Here is a 21478-nt window from a genome sequence, read left to right on the forward strand (position 1 = left end):
CTGACAGGCCAAGTCACTGAGGACGGGGTGGGCTGCGAAGTCAAGGAAGGCCTTGGTCTGAACAAGGTGGGGCCCAGGCCACTGCACACAAACAGTGGCTTTATGTCCCAACAACTTATCTCTGCCTCAAGACGCATTGAAGAACCTGGCTTGAAGTTTGGTTTGAAGCAAGAATGGGTTCTAAGGCTAAAAGGGTGCAAAGCCATGCTGGGCGTGGTGGCGCACGCTTGTAATCCCTGCACTTGGGAGGCGGAGACAGGAGGATCGCGCAGGTTCAAAGCCAGTCGCGCTGGCTTAAGAGACCCTGTTTCCAAATAAAAATATAAAACTGGGGGTCTGGGAGTGTAGCCCGGAGGTAAAAGGGTTCCATCCCCAGTACCACCAAAAAAGGGGGGGGGGATGCAAAGCCTCTACAGCATGTGTCTTCAAGTTTGGGCTTTGAGCTGGGTGGCCTAGGAGGAACAGCGGTGGTCAACAAGCTATGTTGGTGTTTGCCCGTGTGGGACTACTCTGCTCAGGGAAGACCGCAGAGCAGCGCTGTTCCCACTTCCTGGACCTCCATTCTGAGGCGTTTCTCCACCAGGTCCAAACGTGAACAGGAAGTAAACATCCTGAAGAAGACCCTGGAGGAGGAGGCCAAGACCCACGAGGCCCAGATCCAGGAGATGAGGCAGAAGCACTCGCAGGCCGTGGAGGAGCTGGCCGAGCAGCTGGAGCAGACGAAGCGGGTGTGTAAGCTTCTCAGGCCCCTTTGGGTGGGGGCTTCTGGGTGGCTCACTTCCATGCCGGGCCTTGTGCCTCTAAACCAGTCCTACAGAGCAGAGCAGCTCCGGTGTCCAGCTGCCCAGAGCAGAGGCCTCATGGTTAAGTGACGTGCAAAGCACTTCGTACAACCTCCCACCTGAGCAGAGGCATCGAGGGTTTGGCGTGATCCTGAACCGAGTGTCAGAGGGCCTCAGTGGTCCCTTTTCTGACTAGGGCACCTCTCTTGAATACCCCACGAGCTGTCAGCTGGCACTTTCACTGGGAAGCCTGGTGACGTCCATCTAACCGGCGTCCTGGCCAGGCAGCTCCCAGACAGGGCAGGTTTCGCCTCCTGTGACTCCAGCTCATTGTCACTCTTGGCAGCAGAGGTCAAGGGCTCTTCCATGTGGCAACCTGTAAAATATCTTTAGAAACGTACTTTGTCCAGTTGGCCCCTTGAGCCTTTGCCCCCCTGCGCGTCTGTCCATGTTCTTTCAAGTCTTCACCCCACCCCCGCCGCCTTTGCACTCACACCCGGTCCTGCCCACTCCCTGCAACCTCTAATGGGACTGATTGTCACATTTATTTTGTAAGCTCCACTTTTATATTTTGTGAAGAACATTACATTACTTATTTATTTACTTATTTACTTATTTTGTGGTACTGGGGATTGATCCCAGGGGCATTCTACCTCTGATCTACACGCCTAACCCTTTTTTTTTATTCTTTATTTTGAAATAGGGTCTCACTAAGTTGTGGAGGGCCTCACTAAGTAGCTGAGGCTGGCTGTGAACCTGCAGTCCTCCTGTCTCAGCCTCCCGAATGCTGGGATTAAAAGCGTGCGCCACCAGTACCCAGCTCACATTACTAATTTAAACATCAAATTTCAGAGAAGCTTTATTATAAACCAGGGACAATTAGTTTCCCTTCTTGTGTTGTAAATATTTCTAAAATTGTAAGGTGCAGCCCCTCATGAAAGCACATTCCATCCACCCGGAGCGGGAGGCCGGGCAGGGATTGTTTTCGAGGTGGGTTGAGGACACGTCTCTCGCTCACCCTGGCCTTTCCGAATCCAGGGTTCTTTAGTAGCCATCGTTTTTGCTGCAGAGGCAGCTCTTACAGTGACATTAGAGAGACCAACTGCATGTCATGGCACTGGCCCCATCTACGTCTTTGCCTCTTCCTCCAGGTGAAGGCCACCCTTGAGAAGGCAAAGCAGACGCTGGAGAGTGAGCGGGGAGAGCTGGCCAATGAGGTGAAGGCCCTGCTGCAGGGCAAGGGGGACTCAGAGCACAAGCGCAAGAAGGTGGAGGCCCAGCTGCAGGAGCTGCAGGTCAAGTTCAACGAGGGCGAGCGTGTGCGCACCGAGCTGGCCGACAAGGTCACCAAGCTGCAGGTGAGGCTCCTGTGGCCCCCGCCTGGGCACTGGGCCCAGACCCACAGGGCGCTTCCCCGGTCCTCCTACACTGGCTCCTCAGCGGGGCCTCTGCCGTTCAGCTTAGGATTTGGGCTCATGGTCCTCGCTGCTCCCTCCCCATGCAGGTTGAGCTAGACAACGTGACCGGTCTTCTCAACCAGTCTGACAGCAAGTCCAGCAAGCTCACCAAGGACTTCTCCGCACTGGAGTCCCAGCTGCAGGACACTCAGGTAAGGACCCAGAGCTGGACCCTTCCCAGGAGCACCCTGTGTGCAGAGCACTGAACCTCTGAGTCCCCACAACAGGGCATCTGCTCACCCCCCCCCCAGGGGCCTCCCACATCCTTACGTGGCTGTGCCCTAAATCAAAGGGACTGGTCCTCCCTCTGGGGTGGACGTGGGGCCCAGACGCACCTCCTGAGTGGCCACAGCCCTTGTCCCTGGGAGTAGGAGCTGCTGCAGGAGGAGAACCGGCAGAAGCTGAGCCTGAGCACCAAGCTGAAGCAGATGGAGGACGAGAAGAACTCCTTTAGGGAGCAGCTGGAGGAGGAGGAGGAGGCCAAGCGCAACCTGGAGAAGCAGATCGCCACCCTGCAGGCCCAGGTGAGTGCACCTCTGCACAAACGCCACTGTCCTTGGCCCTGGGGAGCGGGGAAGTGACGGGCAGTTTCATAACTGTCGCCTCCCTGGTCCTGCGTCATGGTTGCTGGCTAGCCCCCGGGAGGCCTGGGCATGGGCGGTGCCGGCCAGCCGCCCTCCTGGGGTCTCCTCACTCCCTCCCTTCATATCAGGTGACTGATATGAAGAAGAGGATGGAGGACGGCGTGGGCTCTCTGGAGACTGCGGAGGAAGCCAAGCGCAAGCTCCAGAAGGACCTGGAGGGCCTGAGCCAGCACCATGAGGAGAAGGTGGCCGCCTACGACAAGCTGGAGAAGACCAAGACACGGCTGCAGCAGGAGCTGGACGACCTGCTCGTGGACCTGGACCACCAGCGGCAGAGCGTCTCCAACCTGGAGAAGAAGCAGAAGAAGTTCGACCAGGTGTGTGGCCCTGGCTTGGCCTCTTCCTTTCTCTTATCAACAGCACAGCCCAAGGCGCAGGCCATGGTAGAGCGGGCAGTGCCTGGGAGGCCAGGAGGGGAGGGCGCCAGGCATCCAGAGCGCCTCAGTGCTGCCTCTCAGGGCCTGGCGAGAAAGCGGGCAGAGGTGTCTTCACGGCAGATGTGGCAGCAGTTTTACCCTTCTGGTTTTTTTCCCCCCAAAGTTTCTAAAATGAACTGGTTTTCTGTGGCTTAAATGTACACATTCATATCTGTTCCTCATTCTGAAAGATCTGAAGCAGCTTGCAAAAATGAAAGATTGAGACACTGGGACCAAGTAGAATCAGATTAGGTAAATCAGGAGTCAAGCTGCAGCCAGATCCGGCCCATCCCACTGTTGCAGGTAGAGGGTTACTGAACGCGCCTTGCTCGCTCATTTGCTTATCTCTGGCTGGCTGTGTGCCCGAGTAGCAGAGCTGAGTAGAGCCACAGGCACTGCTTGGGCTCGGCCTGCAGAGTCTGAGGACTGTACTCTCTGGTCCTTTGTGAAAAAGGTTAGCAACCCCTGGAGTCAGTCAGGAGCAGGGCGGAGGGGAGGTGGGGAGATGGGATGGGACCAGAGTCAGCTCCACGCAGAGAACAGACCAGAGGTGGGAGACCAGCGGAGATGAGGCCAGGCACAGGTTCAGGCTTGCAGCAGCCAGACTCACAGGCTCACGTTAAAAAAAGGTCAAGTTATCCTAGAGAACGAGAGCCTTTCCAGGTGTGGGGACAGGAATGATTCTTGTGGGTTCTCGTGGAAAGGGCAGTCAGTTATTCAGGGTAGAAACTGAACAGAGTAAAACGTGGTGGCAGAGAAATCCCTGCCCTGTCTGGCCAGGAAGACACACAGGACCTGTATCGTCCTTGTAACCAGCCGGCTCTCAGGTGGCGAGCTTGGGCGGCTGCGTTCCCCTGCGTGGTCTCCGCCCTGAGCTCGCGGTGTTTCCTCTGTCTCAGCTCCTGGCTGAGGAGAAGACCATCTCCGCCAAGTATGCGGAGGAGCGGGACCGCGCTGAGGCGGAGGCCCGAGAGAAGGAGACCAAGGCCCTGTCACTGGCCCGGGCGCTGGAGGAGGCCATGGAGCAGAAGGCAGAGCTGGAGAGGCTCAATAAGCAGTTCCGCACAGAGATGGAGGACCTCATGAGCTCCAAGGACGACGTGGGCAAGAGCGTGAGTGCGGGGCCAGCGGGGACATCATGCAGGGCTGGGCTACATGGCTGGGCCTGACGTGGGTCTCGGCTCAGGTCCACGAGCTTGAGAAGTCCAAGCGGGCCCTGGAGCAGCAGGTAGAGGAGATGAAGACCCAGCTGGAGGAGCTGGAGGACGAGCTGCAGGCCACCGAGGACGCCAAGCTGCGGCTGGAGGTGAACCTGCAGGCCATGAAGGCCCAGTTCGAGCGGGACCTGCAGGGCCGCGATGAGCAGAGCGAGGAGAAGAAGAAGCAGCTGGTCAGACAGGTGTGCACCCCCAGCCCCCATTGCACTGGCCGATTTCTAGCAGCCAGCCTCGCTTCCCATCCTCAGCCCCAGCTTGCTGACGCACCACTCCATTAGCGTTTTGCTCGTCACTGGTCCCGGAGCTCTGATCGGAGTGGGGCCTTCACATGGGCCAGGCCCTCGAGCTGCCGGTGTCCCCCAGGTGCGGGAGATGGAGGCAGAGCTGGAGGACGAGAGGAAGCAGCGCTCAATGGCCATGGCCGCTCGGAAGAAGCTGGAGATGGACCTGAAGGACCTGGAGGCACACATTGACACGGCCAACAAGAACCGGGAGGAGGCCATCAAGCAGCTACGGAAGCTGCAGGTGAGGCTGGGTTGGGCAGCTCAGCGCTGGGCCTTGGTTCTGGGCGGGCACCGGCGAGGGCTGGGGATGGCTGGCTTCCCCTCAGGTCCTGACCCAACCCGCCTGATGGGATGGTGACTGAAAGCTCTGAGCTGGCGGCCCTGGGAAGTGGCCCAGAGTACAGACTTGGGACACATACCTGGGACACTTCTATTCTCTTTAACAGTCAAAGAATAGCACTAAAGATAGCTTTAAGCTGGGTGTGGTGGTGCACGCTTGTCATTCCAGTACTTGGGAGGCTGGGACAGGAGGATCACAGGTTTGCGGCCACAAGAATAAATAAAATAAGAGCTGGGCCATAGCTCAAAGGTAGAATGCTCCTGGGTTCAATCCCCAGTAACACACACACACACACACACACACACACACACACACACACAGCACTCTGACAGGGCCCATTATGCCAACAAGTATAAATTTTAGCAAGGTGCATGCCTATAATCCCAACTGTCAGGCTGAGGTAGGTAGGAAAATCACAAGTTACAGTCCATCCTCAGAAACCTAGCAAGACCCTGTCTTCAAAAAATAGAAAGGGCTGAGGATAAATCTCAGTGGTAGAGTACTTGCTTAGCGTGAGCAAAGCCCTAGCTTAGTCCTCATCTTCATGATAAACAAACAAACAAATAGTTGTGGGCAAGCAGGGTATAGACACAGTGTTTGCTAGTAGCTTTTTTTTTTCTTGTGGTACTGGGGTTTCTGGAAGCCCTTCTACCTCTGGGCTACACTCCCAGACCTATTTTATATTATTTTTATTTGCAAACAGGGTCTCTTAAGCCAGTGGGGCTGGCTTCGAACCTGCGCGATCTTCCTGTCTCCACCTCCCTAGCACGGGGATTCCAAGCGCACGCCACCGCGCCCGGCTGTGGTAGCATTTTTAACTGGGATGCTCTAGCTGTGTTCAGCAAGAGTCCCCTTTGGCTCCAGAATGCCAGTGTGGGATTGATCTGCAAAAGGAAAAAAGGCTATTTTTTTGTGGGGGGAGTACTGGGGATGGAGCCCAGGGGCCCTCTGTCTCTGGGCTACACTCCCAGACCTATTTTATATTTTATTTGGAGACAGGGTCTCTTAAGCCAGCTGAGGCTGGCTTCGAACCTGCGCGATCCTCCTGTCTCAGCCTCCCGAGCGCAGGGATTACAAGCGTGCACCACCACGCCCGGCTTGAAAAAAGGCTGTTTGATAAAGATCTTTAGACTTGAGACAGATATTGGATGCCGAGGGTAGAGGAAGGAAGCCTGTCTCCTACCTGGTAGCCAGGCTGACCTGGGCACTAACTTGGAGTCACGTGTGACTGGGTTCAGGTCAGGAGGAAGTTGCAGAGCGCAGGACGGGGCATTGCTTGGCTAATACTTACCTAGCCGCGCCGTGTGCCCTCAGCAGTGGCAGGACTGCAGGGATGTCGCGTGTTGGGGTGGAAGGCGGGGGCCCCTGTCGGGATGCAGAGGCAGTGCCGACCTCTCCTCCCCACCCAGGCCCAGATGAAGGACTGCATGCGTGAGCTGGAGGACACGCGCGCCTCCCGCGAGGAGATCCTGGCGCAGGCCAAGGAGAACGAGAAGAAGCTCAAGAGCATGGAGGCGGAGATGATGCAGCTGCAGGAGGTGAGCTGGCCGGGAGGAGGGCATTCTGTCTGCACAGGCTCCCCATGGCGGGGCAGGGAGAGAAGTGGGTTGATGGTGACCGTCTGGAGCAGGGGCCCGAGTGTCCCCTTGCTGCCTTGTCCGAGCTGCTGAGGCACTGTGAAAACAGTCCTGGGCCTGCGGGGTCTCCCGCCCTGATCTGTGACTGGCTTCCAGCGCGCTAGTAGACCTGACTCCAAGCATGCCTCCTGTGTCCTGCCGTGGCTCTGCTCCCCTTCCTGGGTGCTCCCATGCCTGGGCCCGGTGCCCCTCCCTCTGTGCCACGTGGCTCCCATGGAGGCTGCCACGTTCCGGGAAAGCCTGGCCCCTGTGCCTGGTGTGCAGAGCCCCAGGCTGCGGCCTGCACTCAGATCTCTGTCCTGCCCCTGCCTTCTGGAATGCACAGGGAGCAGCAAGGAGGCTTCCCCTGTTGGGCCAGGATATTTCTTAGTTACATCCTGGCACCTGACGTGGGTCCTACCACCATATGGGGGTTTTGTAGACATGTGCTAAGCTCTCACCTCTGAGGGAAGAGTCAGCCTGCGGGTGGAGGTGTTCAAGGGAAAGGCTGGGTAGAGAGGAGCACAGGGCTTGGGAGGTGGCTGTCAGCCGTGCTGGCCTGCTGGGAACGGAGGCGCGGTGGCCCGCTGATCACATTCTGGGTCCCTGTGGCAGGAACTGGCTGCCGCCGAGCGTGCCAAGCGCCAGGCCCAGCAGGAACGGGATGAGCTGGCCGACGAGATCGCCAACAGCAGTGGCAAGGGGTAGGCTGGGCGAGGGGCCCTAGGTGGGCGGGAGGCCTCCTTAGCACGGGCCTCACCTCCCTCTCCTGCGGTGCCCAGAGCCTTGGCGCTGGAGGAGAAGCGGCGGCTGGAGGCCCGCATCGCCCAGCTGGAGGAGGAGCTGGAGGAGGAGCAGGGCAACACGGAGCTGATCAACGACCGGCTGAAGAAGGCCAACCTGCAGGTGGGCGCCAGTGCCAACTAGCCCTTCACACCAGGGCTTGACCTGGGTCAAATGGGGGCAGCTGGCAGAGGCACAGGCCAAGCGCCACTGCCCTGAAGGCGTCTGGGAAGATGGCCTGGTGCCCGCAGAGGTCTCCCTGGGGAGCTCTCTCAGACCCTGTTCACAGGGAGTTCCCTTTCTGAGGGAGCCGCCTCAGCCTTCCTCAGGGTCACCAGCCCTCCTCCCTGTAGATCGACCAGATCAACACCGACCTGAACCTGGAGCGCAGCCATGCCCAGAAGAACGAGAATGCTCGGCAGCAGCTGGAGCGCCAGAACAAGGAGCTCAAGGTCAAGCTGCAGGAGATGGAGAGCGCTGTCAAGTCCAAGTACAAGGCCTCCATCACCGCCCTGGAGGCCAAGATCGCACAGCTGGAGGAGCAGCTGGACAACGAGACCAAGTACGTGCCCTGCGCTGCCCGGGTGGCGGAGGTGGCCCCGCCATGGCCCTGTCCTAGCCAGGTCAGGGCCCTCTCGTCTCCACGCACAGAGCCATCTTTCCCTGTGGACCCTCCTCCTTTTTGCTGGGCGCTTTGAGTAGGCACCCATGGCCACGTCGAAGCCTTCTTGGCCAGCTGTCCCTGACAGCCAACAGAGAGGGGCTGGGTCCTACCCACATACGTAGCCATGTGAAGGTTCAGCGGCTTGAGGCTCCGGGGAGGTAACGGGAATCACACTGGGGCCCAAACCTCAATTTCCCCATTTCCTAGCTACATAGTACTTTTTGAGACGTGTCCCTCGCTCCCCAGAGCCCAGCGGACTGTCAGACTGCCTTCCTGAGGCAGGGCAGCTGGTGGGTGTCCAGGAGAGACTGGCACCTTGGCTCAGGCCTCCCTGTGGAGGCAGCCTCCCAGCGGGGCCCGGGAAATGCCTGGCGAGTGTCCCCCTGAGCCGCCATGTCTCTGCCCACAGGGAGCGCCAGGCGGCCTCCAAGCAGGTGCGCCGGGCCGAGAAGAAGCTGAAGGACGTGCTGCTGCAGGTGGACGACGAGCGGAGGAACGCAGAGCAGTACAAGGACCAGGTGTGTATAGGACAGAGCCGCGGGCCAGCAGGCCGCACGCCCAGCCCTGGCCAGGCCCTGACCGCGTGCCTCTGCAGGCCGACAAGGCGTCCACCCGCCTGAAGCAGCTCAAGCGGCAGCTGGAGGAGGCGGAGGAGGAGGCTCAGCGGGCCAACGCCTCGCGCCGGAAGCTGCAGCGTGAGCTGGATGACGCCACAGAGACCGCGGACGCCATGAACCGCGAGGTCAGCTCCCTGAAGAACAAGCTCAGGTGAGCCGTCTGCGGCGCCTCAGCACCACCCTGTGCTGGGCGGGGGTTATTACATCACCTGCTAGGCTTGGGCCTCGTCCGTCACCTTGCACTTCCAGACCTGAGGGTCTGCAAGCTGGGGTTTTGAATTAGAAGTAGTTGGAGGCCGCCTGGTCTGCTCCGCAGCACTCAGGTGCCTGAGCCATCCCGTGGAGTGAGGCGTGCGGGGTGTGTGTGTGTGTGTGTGTGTGTGTGTGTGTGCGCGCGCCATCCCGTGGAGTGAGGCGTGCAGAGGGGTGTGTGTGTGTGTGTGTGTGTGTGTGTGTGTGTGTGCCATCCCGTGGAGTGAGGCGTGCGGGGGGTGTGTGTGTGTGTGTGTGTGTGCCATCCCGTGGAGTGAGGCGTGTGTGTGTGTGTGTGTGTGTGTGTGTGTGTGTTGGGTGCCGTGTGCCTCGGGCAGCCAGCATCCAAGAGGTGACATGCTCAGAGGGCCTCTCTCTCTCTCTCTCTCTCTCTCTCTCTCTCTCTCGTTCTTTCTTTTCTGTACTGGCAAGTGAACCCAGAGGCATTCTACCTCTGAGCTCCCCCACCCCTGTTTTATCTGTGTCTTGAGCCAGGTCTCACTAGTTCCTGGGGCTGGCTTTGAACCTGTGGTTCTCCTATCTTTGCCTCCCAAGTAGTGTGATCACAGGCGTGTGCCGCCGCACCTGGCTTTACCTTGCTTGACTTTGGGCTGCTGGGGGTGGAGCCCAGGGCCGGGCGCACGCTAGGCAAGCGCTCTGCACAGTGTCCCCATCCGCCACCTGTTTTATAGGGAGTCTGCGCCGGGGCACCAGCTGCAGGTGACTTGTGCCTCCTCTTTGGGTCACCTGTTTCCTGCAGCACTTGCCACTGTGCTCCCTGGTGGGTGTCGGGTACATGAGCAGCTGTGAGACGCTCTGGGTACCTGCTTCCTGGAGAGTCCTCGTGTCCTGCTCGCGTGAGGCTTCAGGCTCTGCCTCATTTGTTCCTGGCGGGAGCAGCCAGTGCCCAGTCTCTCTCTAAGAATCACTGAAACATGTCTTGTGCTGCCGCCACCCTCAGCAGGGCCCCGCTGACCCTCTGCTTCTGTCCGTAGGCGTGGGGACCTGCCATTTGTTGTGCCGCGCCGGATGGCCCGGAAAGGCCCTGGCGACGTCTCGGACGAAGAGGTGGACGGCAAAGCCGACGGGGCGGAGGCCAAGCCTGCCGAATAGGCTGCTTTCTCCTGCTGCCCTGATGGACGGACGGGCGACTCTGCCTCCCCTTCCCACCCCGCAGCACCCCGCCTGGGGCTGTTGTGCGTCACCCACCTCCCCCAGGCCTCCTTGAGGGCATTGGCTTCTTCTGCTGCAGCCCCAGCTCCCTCCCACCCTCTGAGAATCTGATACCAAAGAGTCAGGGCCGGGGCCCAGGCCGGGAAGGAGCAGCCAGCAGGTGTCCACCCTCTCTTGCCTAACAGCACAGATGGCGATGCGAGCAGGGTGGCCCTGGGGCGGGCACGAGTTTTCTATGAATCTATTTTTCTTCAGACTAAAGGTTTTGATAGCCCAACTCCCAGAAGTATTGTCACCCCCGAGTTCTTCCCTCCCCCAGCTCTGCCCTCCTCCGCCCTTCTCTGCTGTTGGCAATCACACGTGGCGACCTCACGCCCTGCCCCGTCGGCCGCCCTCCCCGGGGCCTGAGCGGCTAGATGGAGCGGGCCCGGAGCTCCGCCTCTGTGCAGGGCACAGAGCACCAGCGCGAGCGGCCATTCCTGTGCCCCCGGGCAGCACCACCGTCCAATGCCCCTTCCCGGTTCTAAAGCATCTCGAGTGCAATGCCCCTGCCCTCCTTCCCCAGGGCAGCCGGCCCCTGCACAGCAAGGCTGTCGGGGCCACGTGGAGAGGCCGGCGGCCTTCCTGTGACCTCTCCCAACACTCTTGGGGACCAAATATATTTAATGGTTAAGGGACGTGTCCGAGCCTGGCAGCCCAGCCGCAGTGAGCGGGGCGCTCCGTGCGGTCTCTGCCTGCTCCAGGGCCAAGCCTGAGGCTAGCTTCTCTGCACCGCTGGCGCAGTACAGCCCAGAAATCAGCCACCTGCGCAGGCCTTTTTGAAAGGTTTTCTTCTCCCTTCTTGTAATAAATGATACAAGAATAAATTCCAGGTCTTTATCACTGCCTTTCCTCTGGAACCATGTTTAGAAGAGAGTAGCTTCCCTACCCTGGTCTACACTGGTCACTGAATCTACGTGTACTCCTGTTTGTATATGCTGCATTTAGACTTACGGCAAGAAGGCTTTTTTTTTTTTAAGGAAATAAACTCTCCACACATCATGAAGCTATATAAAAGCTCCATCTGCCTACAGAGCTCTGAATTCAGGTCCCAGTTGCTGTCACGAGGAGTGAACAGAACTCCCGCCCCTTTTTGTATAATGGAAGTGCCTTAGCATGTGTTGCGGCCGTCACCACTGCAGTGAACTGGTTTACAGATGTTCCCACAGAGCGTCACAATAAAAAGTACCATGTGCTAAGCGTGTGTCTGTGTGTCCATGTGCAGGAGGGTGGCCGGGAGGGCTGCACCGCCCCCGGAGGACCTGCCGCGGGTGGAGTCCGTGCGCCCCAGCCTGGTGCCGCCAGGGCTGGCTGGCCAGGGCACTGAGCAGGAGGCGCCAGCTCTCCTCCCTGGGGGCATCTCGGCCTCCGCAGGGGGGCCGGCCCGGGCGGGGCTGGAGGGGGGAGGGCGTGCAGGGCATTGAGGAAGGGGCGGGGCACACACTAAAGGACCCAGTGGGTGCAGCCTGTGCCTGCCGGAGGGTAAAGAGCACTGGTAAGTCAGAGTGGGTGGAGGGCAAGTGTCCTGATGCCAGGCAAAGAAGGGAAACGGGAAATAAGTCAAAAGGCACAGAAGACAGACTGGCCTGGAACAGGGGCACCCACATAGTAAAGGGGACTGAGTCGTGCTGGGGAGCGCCTCAGCAGGGGGGGGGTGGCACTGGGGGTGGAACCCAGGAGCTTTCTACCTCCAGTCTATACCCCCAGACCTATTTTATACTTTATTAGGAAACAGGGTCTCATTAAGTTGCTGAGAGCCTCACTAAGTAGCCGAGGCTGGCTTTGAACCTGTGCAATTCTGTCTCAGCCTCCCAAGCACTGGGATTACAAGCGTCACCACCACGCCCGGCCTTCATATGTACTTTTTTTTTTTTTTTTTTTTTTTTTTTTGTGGTACTGGGGTTCCTGGAAACACTTCTACTTCCGAGCTACACTCCCAGAACTATTTTTATATTTTTATCTGGAAATGGTCTCTTAAGCCAGCGCGGCTGGCTTTGAACCTGCGCGATCCTCCTGTCTCCGCCTCCCAAGTGCGGGGACTACAAGCGTGCGCCACCGCGCCCGGCTCACATGTACTTTTTATGGCTGTCTCTTCAGTCTTAATTGTCTGTGTATCCTAAGCTGACAACACATGGTTTTGTTTTACTTTGAGCCTGAGTTTTGAGCCTCTATTGAGGGGATATCCACTTGTTTCTCTCAAAACAATTTCTTAAATGATCACCTGGTAAGCCGGGTGTGGTGGCGCACGCTTGTTTTCCTAGCATTTGGGAAGCTGAGACAGGAAGGGTGCAGTTCGTGAACAGCCTCAGCTACTTGGGCCCTTTGTAACTCAGGCCCTATTTCAAAATAAATAAATCAGGCTAGATGTGTAGCTCAGAGGTAGAATCCCCTTGGCTTCCATCCTTAGTAATGCAAAAAGAAAGTAAAAGTTCATTTTATATTATTTCTTAAATAATACTGTGGGCTTTCTAGATTTGTAACTAAAGAAGAAATTGATTTTTAAATTTTTTTTTTTTTTTGCAATATGGGGATGAAACCCAGGAGCATTCTACCTCCAAGCTACAACCCCAGCCCTATTTTTCATTCTTTATTTTGAAATGGTCTCACTGAGTTGCAGAGGGCCTCACTAAGTAGCTGAGCTGACTTCGAACCTACGATCCTCATGTCTCAGCCTCCCAAGTACTGGTATTACAAACATGCACCACCGCGCCCGGTTCATATTTTCATCTTTTAAAAAAATTTATGATGGTGAAACATTAAAATTTAAAAATCACAGCACTGACTATTTTTAGCTGGGCGTGGTGGTGCATGCTTGTAATCCCAGTTACTTGGGAGGCTAAGACAGGAGGATTGCCAGTTGGAGACCAGCCTCAGCAATTTGGTGAGTTCCTCCACAATTTAGTGAGACCCTGTTTTAAAAAGGAATAGGGAAGCCGGGCGTGGTGGCGCATGCTTGTAATCCCCGGGCTTGGGAGGCGGAGACAGGAGGATCGCACTGGTTCCGAGCCAGCCTCACTGGTTTTAGAGACTCTGTTTCCACATAAAAATGTTAAAAAAATAGGTCTGGGAGTGTAGCCCATGGGAGTGTATACCGGAGGTAGAAGGGCTTCCAGGAACCCCAGTACCACCAAAAAAAAAAAAAAAAGGAATAGGGAAGGGGCTATGGCTCAAAGGTAGATGCCCTTTGGCTTCAATCCCCAGTACGAGGAAAAAAAAAATTGACCATTTCAGTTTTTTTGCTCCTTTCCTTTTGTTTGATTTTACGTTATTGGAGATTGAACTCAGGGACACTCTACCTCTAGGCTACCTCCCCCGCCCTGTATTATTTTTTATTTTGAAACAATGTCTTGTCAAACTGCTAAAGGCCTCACTAAATTGCTGAAACTGGCCTGGGAACTGTGATCCTCCTGTTTCAGTTTCCCGGGCGCTGGGATTGCAGGTGTGTCCAGCCATAGCGGGCCGATCCCCTCCTTCTTGACCTCAGGAGCCGCGGGCTCGGCTCACTACAGCTGCCCAGCCTCCTTCCAGCTGTGTGTGGTGTCACCAGGTCCAGGCTAATGGCGGGGGGTCTCATCCTGAAAGAAAAGTCCTCGCGCTTTCTGTCCTCTCCCGTCCTTCCCTTGGGCTGGCTTGTCTGGATGAGGGCCAGCTCTGATGTGGGGGAAACATCTCCCTGGAGACATGACCGGATGGAGTCCTTTGGGAGTGAAGCCACCTACCTCCTGGACTGCCTTTGAGGTGAGGATTTGGGGTATTTTGTTTTCTTGCTTTTTGGTACTGGGGATGGAACCCGGGGACACTCTACCTCTGAGCTCTACCCCTAGCCCTTTTTATTTGAAACGGTCTCACTACATTGCTAAGTGCCTTTCTGAGGCCTCTAAACTGTGATCCTCCAGTCTCAGCCTCCGAAGGACTGGGGTTACAGGCAGAGAGGTATGGTGTTTTTTGGTGTTTTTTGTTATTATTGGAGCCTGCATGGTGTGTATATGTGTGTTTGTATGTTTGTGCATGTGTTACTAGGAATTGCACCCAGGGCATTCTATCTCTGAGCTACACCTCCAGCACTATTTTAGTTTTGGGTTTTTTTTGTTTTTGTTTTTGTTTTTGGGTGGTACTTGGGTTCCTGGAAACCTACCTCCAGGCTACACTCCCAGACCTATTTTTATATTTTTTATTTGGAAACAGGGTCTCCTAAGCCAGCGCGGCTGGCTTCGAACCTGCGCGATCCTCCTGTCTCCGCCTCCCAAGCGCGGGGATGACAAGCGTGCGCCACCACGCCCGGCCACTATTTTAGTTTTGCTTTTGAAACAGGGCCTTACTAAGTTGCCAAAGCCCTTGCTAACTTGCTGGGGCTGGCCTTGAACCTGAGATTCTTCTGTCTCAGCCTCCCGAGTGCTGGGTTTACAGGCGTGCACCACCACACCCTGCGGGTTGGCATTTGAAGAATGAGCGTGGCATTTCCAGGTGGTAGAAGCAGGTGTTTCTGGCAGAAAAACCCACGTAAAGAAATGTCTGGAAGCACACAAGGAAATATTGGGTCTGGCCTTCAACAACAGCGATACAGTCAGCAGGATTCCATAGCGTCCATGACGCAGACAGGCTGGAGCAAGGTGCAGAGGCACCTGGGAGGGCCCCACAGCCTGTGGGTGTCAGATGCTTCTTCCTAAAGACAAAGGCAGATCCCCCCCAAGATGGTGGGGGGGCAAGAGGGACGTTGGTTCTTGGGGCTGACCTCTCAGTGGGTCACAGGAAGTGACCCTGGGGCCAGAGCCCGGCCATCCCTGTTAATCTTGTTTGTTGACTCAGAATTGACTTTCGGTTTCCTTTTGAGGAGCCTGGTGGACCCAGCCCAGAGGAGGCATCTGGCTGTCGCTCAGAGCCTCAGCTGACCGCCGTGGCACCCGCACAGCTCCCGACGCCAGGTCTGATCCCGGCTCAGCTGGGAAGATTCCTGGGTAAGTCGGGGTGCCGTGATCTCCCCAGCTGCTCTTCACCACAGCTCTGGAGTCCTGCTCCCATTGTACAGACGAGCTCAGAGAGGGAGGGAACCGGCCCCAGGTCACAGAGAAGTGGCAGCGGAACCTGGATTTGCCCCCCCACACACACCCAGCAAAAAAGAGGGTGAGACCCAGTCAGGTGGGTTCTCCAGGACCATTTGGGTCCTGGGCTGCAGGAGACTTGACTGGGTGACCCCAAGCTGAAGGTAGAATTAGCAGTGCCCAGTCCTTGGGAAACTTGGAGGAGCCGAAGGAGGTGGGAGAGGGCAGGCCCAGAGCCCACCCATCCTCGCAGCCTGGCCCCAAGAGGCCGGCCCTAGGTGCTGCTGTGGAGGCCAATGGGCAGAGGGTCGCTCTGAGATGCAGGGAATGCAGAGGTTACCCAAGTGCCTGAGCCGGGCCCTGTGGGGAAACTGAGGCTGAGCAGGTTGATGGCAGGTCTGGGAGCCCCTGGCCCTCACCTGGCCCCTGCTTGGGCTGGTGGGGGATGGAAGTAGGAGGAGTTTGTCCCGGGAGTCCCGATGGAAACCCAGGTGTGAGACCCTCTTTCAGAATAATGCTTTTGGGGTTCAGCCCCGAGGAGGAGGAGGGGGAGAGGAGGGGAGACACAGACAGCACTCCAGGGGAGTCTGGGAGTGGCCCAGACCCAGCACTTAGAGGCTGCAGGTGCCAGGAAGGCAGGGAGGGAGCAGCCCCGGCAAAGCCTGGAGCTGCCTGACTGTGGTCAAGGACACAGAGCCCTAGAAGGTGCTGGAACCGAGGAGAGGGAGGGCGGGGAGCTGCAGCGGGATGCGGGTAAAGGAGGCCATTAGAGTCTCAGGAGGAGTGTGCGGCCCGAGCCCCCTTGCCGGGGTCCAGCCCTAGCAAGAGTTGGGGGTCCGCGAGCGGTGGAGCGAGGAGTCGGTGAAGTTCAGCAGAGAAACAGCTCAGACCCGATGGGGTGTGAAGCTGCTCTATTTAGTTTGCATTTTTGCTCTTTCCACTTTCGGTTTTGGCAAGCATTTTATATTTTCATTTTGGCTACATTTTTTTTTTTTTTTTTTGCGGGTCTGGGGGTGGAACCCAGAGGCATTTGACCTCTGAGCTACACCCCCTGCCCTATTTTTTATTCTTTACTTTGAAACCGGGTCTCACTGAGTTGCAGAGGGCCTCACTAAGTAGCTGAGGCTGTCCGTGAACCGTGATCCTCCGGTCTCAGCCTCCCGAATGCTGGGATTACAAGCGTGCGCCACCACGCCCGGCTTTTTTGGCTACATTCTATTCTTATATATTTTTTTCCAGAATAATACATCAGTAAGTATACAAAGAGCTAATACATGAAGGCAAGGTGACAAATGGCCGGTTTCTTTTTTAAGGGAACATTTCCTCTTACAAGCAACCATGGAAAAGATCAGAAGTTTATTATTAACTACTAATGTAATAATATCTTATACTAAGGCTGGGCGTGGTGGCGCACGCTTGTAATCCTTGTTCCTGGGAGGCAGAGACAGGAGGATCGCGCAGGTTCGAAGCCAGCCTCGCTGGTTCTTAAGAGACCATGTTTCCAAATAAAATATAAAACAGGTCTGGGAGTGTAGCCATGAGGTAGAAAGGTTCCAATCCCAGTACCACCAAAAAATAAATAAAAATAATAATAATATCTTATACGAAGCATTAAATTTTCTGATTAATATATATCTTTGTTTTTAATCAATAGGCACTACTGAGGAGAGGAACGTTTCATACTTTCCCGTGTCCCAAGGCTGTGCCTGGTCCCCATCTATTCTGCTGCTGTCCACGTACGCATTGTACAACCAAAGGGGGCAGGGTTACTGAGGGGTCAGTAGCCACTCTACCATAGCCTACCTCTGATTATACATGCTGGCCTTTTAGAACTCATGATGGTGGGAACAACTTGTCTTGGCTCTGTTTTAGGTTTATTGTTAATATTTGCTTGGGGAAAAACCTAGGGAGGATCAGTTGCCTTTATTTTATTTATTATTATTATTATTATTATTATTATTATTATTATTTTGGTACTGGGGTTCCTGGAAGCCCTTTTACTTCCAGGCTACACTCCCAGACCCATTTTTTTTTTTTTTTTGAAACAGGGTCTCTTAAGCCAGTGCGGCTGGCCTCGAACCTGCGCGATCCTCCTGTCTCCGCCTCCCAAGCCCACTGCGCGATCCTCCTGTCTCCGCCTCCCAAGCGCAGGGATTACAAGCGTGCGCCACCACGCCCGGCTTCAGTTGCCTTTAAAGCTTATTCTGATTGTTATTGTCCGAGTCTTTATAGAATTCTTGTTAGGTCAAGTGCAACCCATACGTAAATGCTAAAGCTTCCGGGAATAAGTCTTGAATTATTTTAAACAATTTGGGGCCATTAATAACACAAGTCTCAGGTATCTTTTTGGTAACAAAGCCAATTCCAAAAAATCCCCAAATCCCCATGCCTAATACCGTTCCCCAGAAGGAGATGATGCGCGCCGTTCCAGGGAATGTCTGCCGGCAGCTTTTTGCTCAACGAGCCTCGCTCAGTTTGAGACTGGGAAGAAGGCGTGGCACCCCCTCCCAGTGCCTCCCCTCTCCTGAGAACTAGCAGCCTGCGGCCAGTCCCGGAGGACTGTGCCCAACTGTGCCCAACCGCAGAAGGAAGCATTGTCCACGCCAGCGCCGGCTGAGGCCCCAGATAAGGGAGAACAAATAGGGCAGGGATGAGAGAGCGGGTGCAGGCTGGAGACTGGGCCCAGTCCCCGGGGCCCCGCTCCTTCTGCCGCTCACCCCAGCCTCCTGGACTGGCTCCTGATTCTGTCTCAGTCTCTAGGAGCTGCAGCTCCTAGAGTCTCTGGGGTCTTGCAGCCTCTGATTAGCGAGGTGGAATGCGCGGCCGGCCCTCCCGTCACACCTGTCTCTTGCAGCAAGAGGCCCCTCAGCCGACTTCCCCTTGGGTCTCGTGGTCAGGACTGGGTCACCCAGTTGCTGCTAGCTAGGAGAGGGCCCCAGGAGCCAGACGCCTGGGTGTCCAGCACCCCAGACGAGAGGCTGTCGAGAGGGTGGCTTCGGCACTGGGCGGACATGTATCAGGGACCACAGGAGCCACCGTGCCATCGAGACAGAGGGCCGAGAGAGGCTGGGGGTGGATCTGCTGGGCACAGCCAGAGCCACTGTGACTGGGAAGAGAAAGGAAGCCGTGGGGAGGCCTGATGGCGACACTGCTGCCCGGGCCCTTCTGTCCTCCTCCAGGACAGAAGCAGAATGTCTCTACACAGTCAGGGTCCTCTGGCCCAAGGCCACCAGGGACACTCTATCTAGTTGAAGAAGTCGAGTGGGTTTTTTTGTTTGTTTTTGTGGTGCTGGGGATTGAACTCAGGGCCATTCTACCTCGAAGATACACCCCTGGCCCTTTTTATTTTTTGTGTTTTAAAACAGGTTCTCATGGCCGGGCGTGGTGGTTGGGAGGCTGACAGGAGGATCGCACAGGTTCAAAGCCAGCCTCAGCTACTTAGTGAGGCTCTCAGCAACTGAGTGAGACCCTGTTCCCAAATAGGGTCTGGGAGTATAGCCTGGAGGTAGAAAGCCCCTGGGCTCCACCCCCAGTGCCACCAAAAAACCCAAAAAAACAAATAAAAACAAAACAAAACAACAACAACAACAAAAAACAGGCTCTCGCTAGATTGCTAAGATTTCTTCTTAGGGAGGGAGAAAGCACACTGGAGATACATGGCCCTCAGCAAGAGGGCGTTAGAAAGAACCCACTGTAGGACCAGGGCCTCGCTTGGGCTGTTTGGAGGAAGGCGTGTGTGCAGAAAGTGGGGCAGTTCTGTACATGAGACTCTCAAATCCCTCAGAGAGAGGAGGGGCCAGAGGGTAGCACTGCCACTTGTTAAGAAAGAACATCCCTCAAAACTAAGACTCGGTGTCTCAATCCATTTCTGTGGCTGTAACAAAAGACCTGAGACTAGATAATCTATAAAAAATAGAGGTTAACGCCGGGCGTGGTGGCGCTCGCTTGTAATCCCCGCGCTTGGGAGGCGGAGACAGGAGGATCACGCAGGTTCGAAGCCAGCCGCGCACGCTGGCTTAGGAGACCCTGTTTCAAAAAAATAAATATAAATATAAATATATATAAATATGTCTGGGAGTGTAGCCCAGAGGTAGAAGGGCTTCCAGGAACCCCAGTACCACCAAAAAAATAAATAAATAAATAAATAAATAAATAAATAAATAGAGGTTAGCAAGTATAATGGTACTGTATGAATACTGTAATACTAGTACTCGGGAGGCTGAGACAAGAGGATCACAGGTTCAAGGCCAGCCTCTGCAACTTAACGTGACTCTCAGCAACCTAGCAAGACCCTATTTAAAAATTTAAAAGAGCTGGGGATATAGTCCAGAGGTAGAATGCCCCTGGGTTCAATTCCCAGCAACACACACACACACACACAGACACACACACACACGCACACACGAGTTTGCTTTGGCTCAGGTTCCAGAGGCTGAGAGGGCGGGAACCGGCGGGCCTCTGGTGAGGGCCTCCCTGCTGCATCTCAACATGGCGGAGGCCAGTGCGAGGCGGGACAGACAAGCGCTAGACCACGTCTTGTAAGACCCCCGCCGAGGGGAGACCCTCAATCAACCTCGGGATAAGCGACGACAGCAAGAACACACGAGAAACTTTTAATCTCCTTGATGCAAAAGCAAAAGGGTTTATTAAAGAGCCAGTGCACTGGGGCCGACCCGTATAGGAGTTCGGCCCCGAGCCGCTGAAACTGAGGGTATTTATAGGGAAAAGACCATTAGGGGGTTTGGGGCTAAATTGCATGCGTTTACAGAAAATTACAGAATCATTTGAAAATTACATTTTGTAGTCAAGAGTTAGATAATACCAGGTGCAGTCGGTAAGCTCCCGGGTCAAGGCGCTCTGGCCCAGACAGTATAGATAAGATGGGGTGGGCTTATCGCACATTTTACATTCCTAAGCTGTGAGCTGCAGTAAAATATACTTTTTCTTTTTAACTATTAGCTGGCTGTTTTAACTGTTAGCTAGCGGCTAGGGGCTTTTTCTTCTAAATGGAGCCTTTCAGTCCCTCTTCCTCTTCCTGTGGCGCCGTCATGGGCCCCACCCTGATGACCGCATCAAACCCTGATCCCCTCCCAGAGGCCCCACCTCAAGATGCCCTCGGCATGGGGACTGGGGACTCAGTTTCCAGCACTTGGAATGGGGGGGGCGCGTTCAGAACACAGCAGAGTGAGGGGTATTTTGGGGTGACGCAGAGACCCTGTTCTTGCCTGTGTTCCCGAAGTGGACTTACTCTGTCCCGTTTTATCTTGGTCTCAGGGCAACCTTGTCTGAGGTTGATAATTCTGTGAGATTATTTATTTATTTCTGTGGTACTGGACATTGAACCTAGAGGTGTTTGACCTCTGAACGACATCCTGGCCCTATTTTATTTATTATTTTGAAACAGGGTCTCAGCATGTTGCCCAGGCTGGCTTTATACTTGCCACTCTCCTGCCTCAGCCTCCGGAGTCGCCGTGATTTTTTGGTGGGAGCTCCTGAAGAAGCGTGCCCGACCCAGAGGCACACTACCTCTGAACCACACCTCAGCCCTTTTTATTTTTTATTTTTATTTTGGAAGAGGGACTCTCAAAATTGTGGCGGGCCTCCCTAAGTTGCTGAGGCTGATCTCAAATCTGTGATCCTCCTATCTCAGCCTCCCAAGTACTGGGATCACAGGTGTGTGCCACCACGCCCAACTCTATGATGTGTGTGTGTGTGTGTGTGAGTGTGTGTGTGTGTGTGTGTTGCTGGGGACTGAACTCAAAGGCATTCTACTTCTGAGCTATAGCCCCAGCTCTATTTTATTTCTATTTAGAAACAAGGTCTTGTGAGGCCGATGAGAGTCTCACTACTTACTGAGGCTGTCCTCAAATCTACAATCCTCCTGTCTCAGCCTCCCAAGTACTAGGATTACAGGAGTGTGCTACCACGCCTGGCTCTAAGTTTAAGTAGTAGCAGCAGAGCCCCCTGTGCAGAAAAATACCTTAGGTGAAGTCTTTGCTGCCACCTCAGAAGGAATCGGAGAACTGGGCCCCGGCCTCCGCCTGGCTGGGCTCACACCCCTACCTCCAACTGTCTTCTCCTCCTCTCCAGCCCAGAGGCCTCCGGCAGCTGAGTCTCAGAAGATACGCAGAGGTCTCAGAGACACCGCCGGCGCC

General features: G+C 55.4%; 1 protein-coding gene across 1 annotated transcript in view; it reads left to right on the forward strand.

Moving 5' to 3' along the window:
• Window positions 1-10185, forward strand: part of MYH9 (myosin heavy chain 9) — a gene marked incomplete at both ends in the record, with an annotated part of 58833 nt that extends 48648 nt beyond the window's left edge. The window contains 15 exons of the mRNA XM_080706130.1: window positions 584-728; window positions 1934-2140; window positions 2287-2391; window positions 2611-2763; window positions 2952-3200; window positions 4199-4411; window positions 4486-4698; window positions 4880-5041; window positions 6550-6678; window positions 7372-7460; window positions 7539-7662; window positions 7893-8101; window positions 8613-8721; window positions 8799-8971; window positions 10068-10185. Of these exons, the coding sequence (XP_080562256.1) occupies window positions 584-728; window positions 1934-2140; window positions 2287-2391; window positions 2611-2763; window positions 2952-3200; window positions 4199-4411; window positions 4486-4698; window positions 4880-5041; window positions 6550-6678; window positions 7372-7460; window positions 7539-7662; window positions 7893-8101; window positions 8613-8721; window positions 8799-8971; window positions 10068-10185 (2398 nt within the window). The remainder of the gene's footprint in view (window positions 1-583; window positions 729-1933; window positions 2141-2286; window positions 2392-2610; window positions 2764-2951; window positions 3201-4198; window positions 4412-4485; window positions 4699-4879; window positions 5042-6549; window positions 6679-7371; window positions 7461-7538; window positions 7663-7892; window positions 8102-8612; window positions 8722-8798; window positions 8972-10067) is intronic.
• Between the last annotated feature and the right edge of the window lie 11293 nt (window positions 10186-21478).

Source organism: Muscardinus avellanarius (genome assembly GCF_963383645.1).
Source record: "Muscardinus avellanarius genome assembly, chromosome: 11".
Classification (NCBI taxonomy): Eukaryota; Metazoa; Chordata; class Mammalia; order Rodentia; family Gliridae; genus Muscardinus; species Muscardinus avellanarius.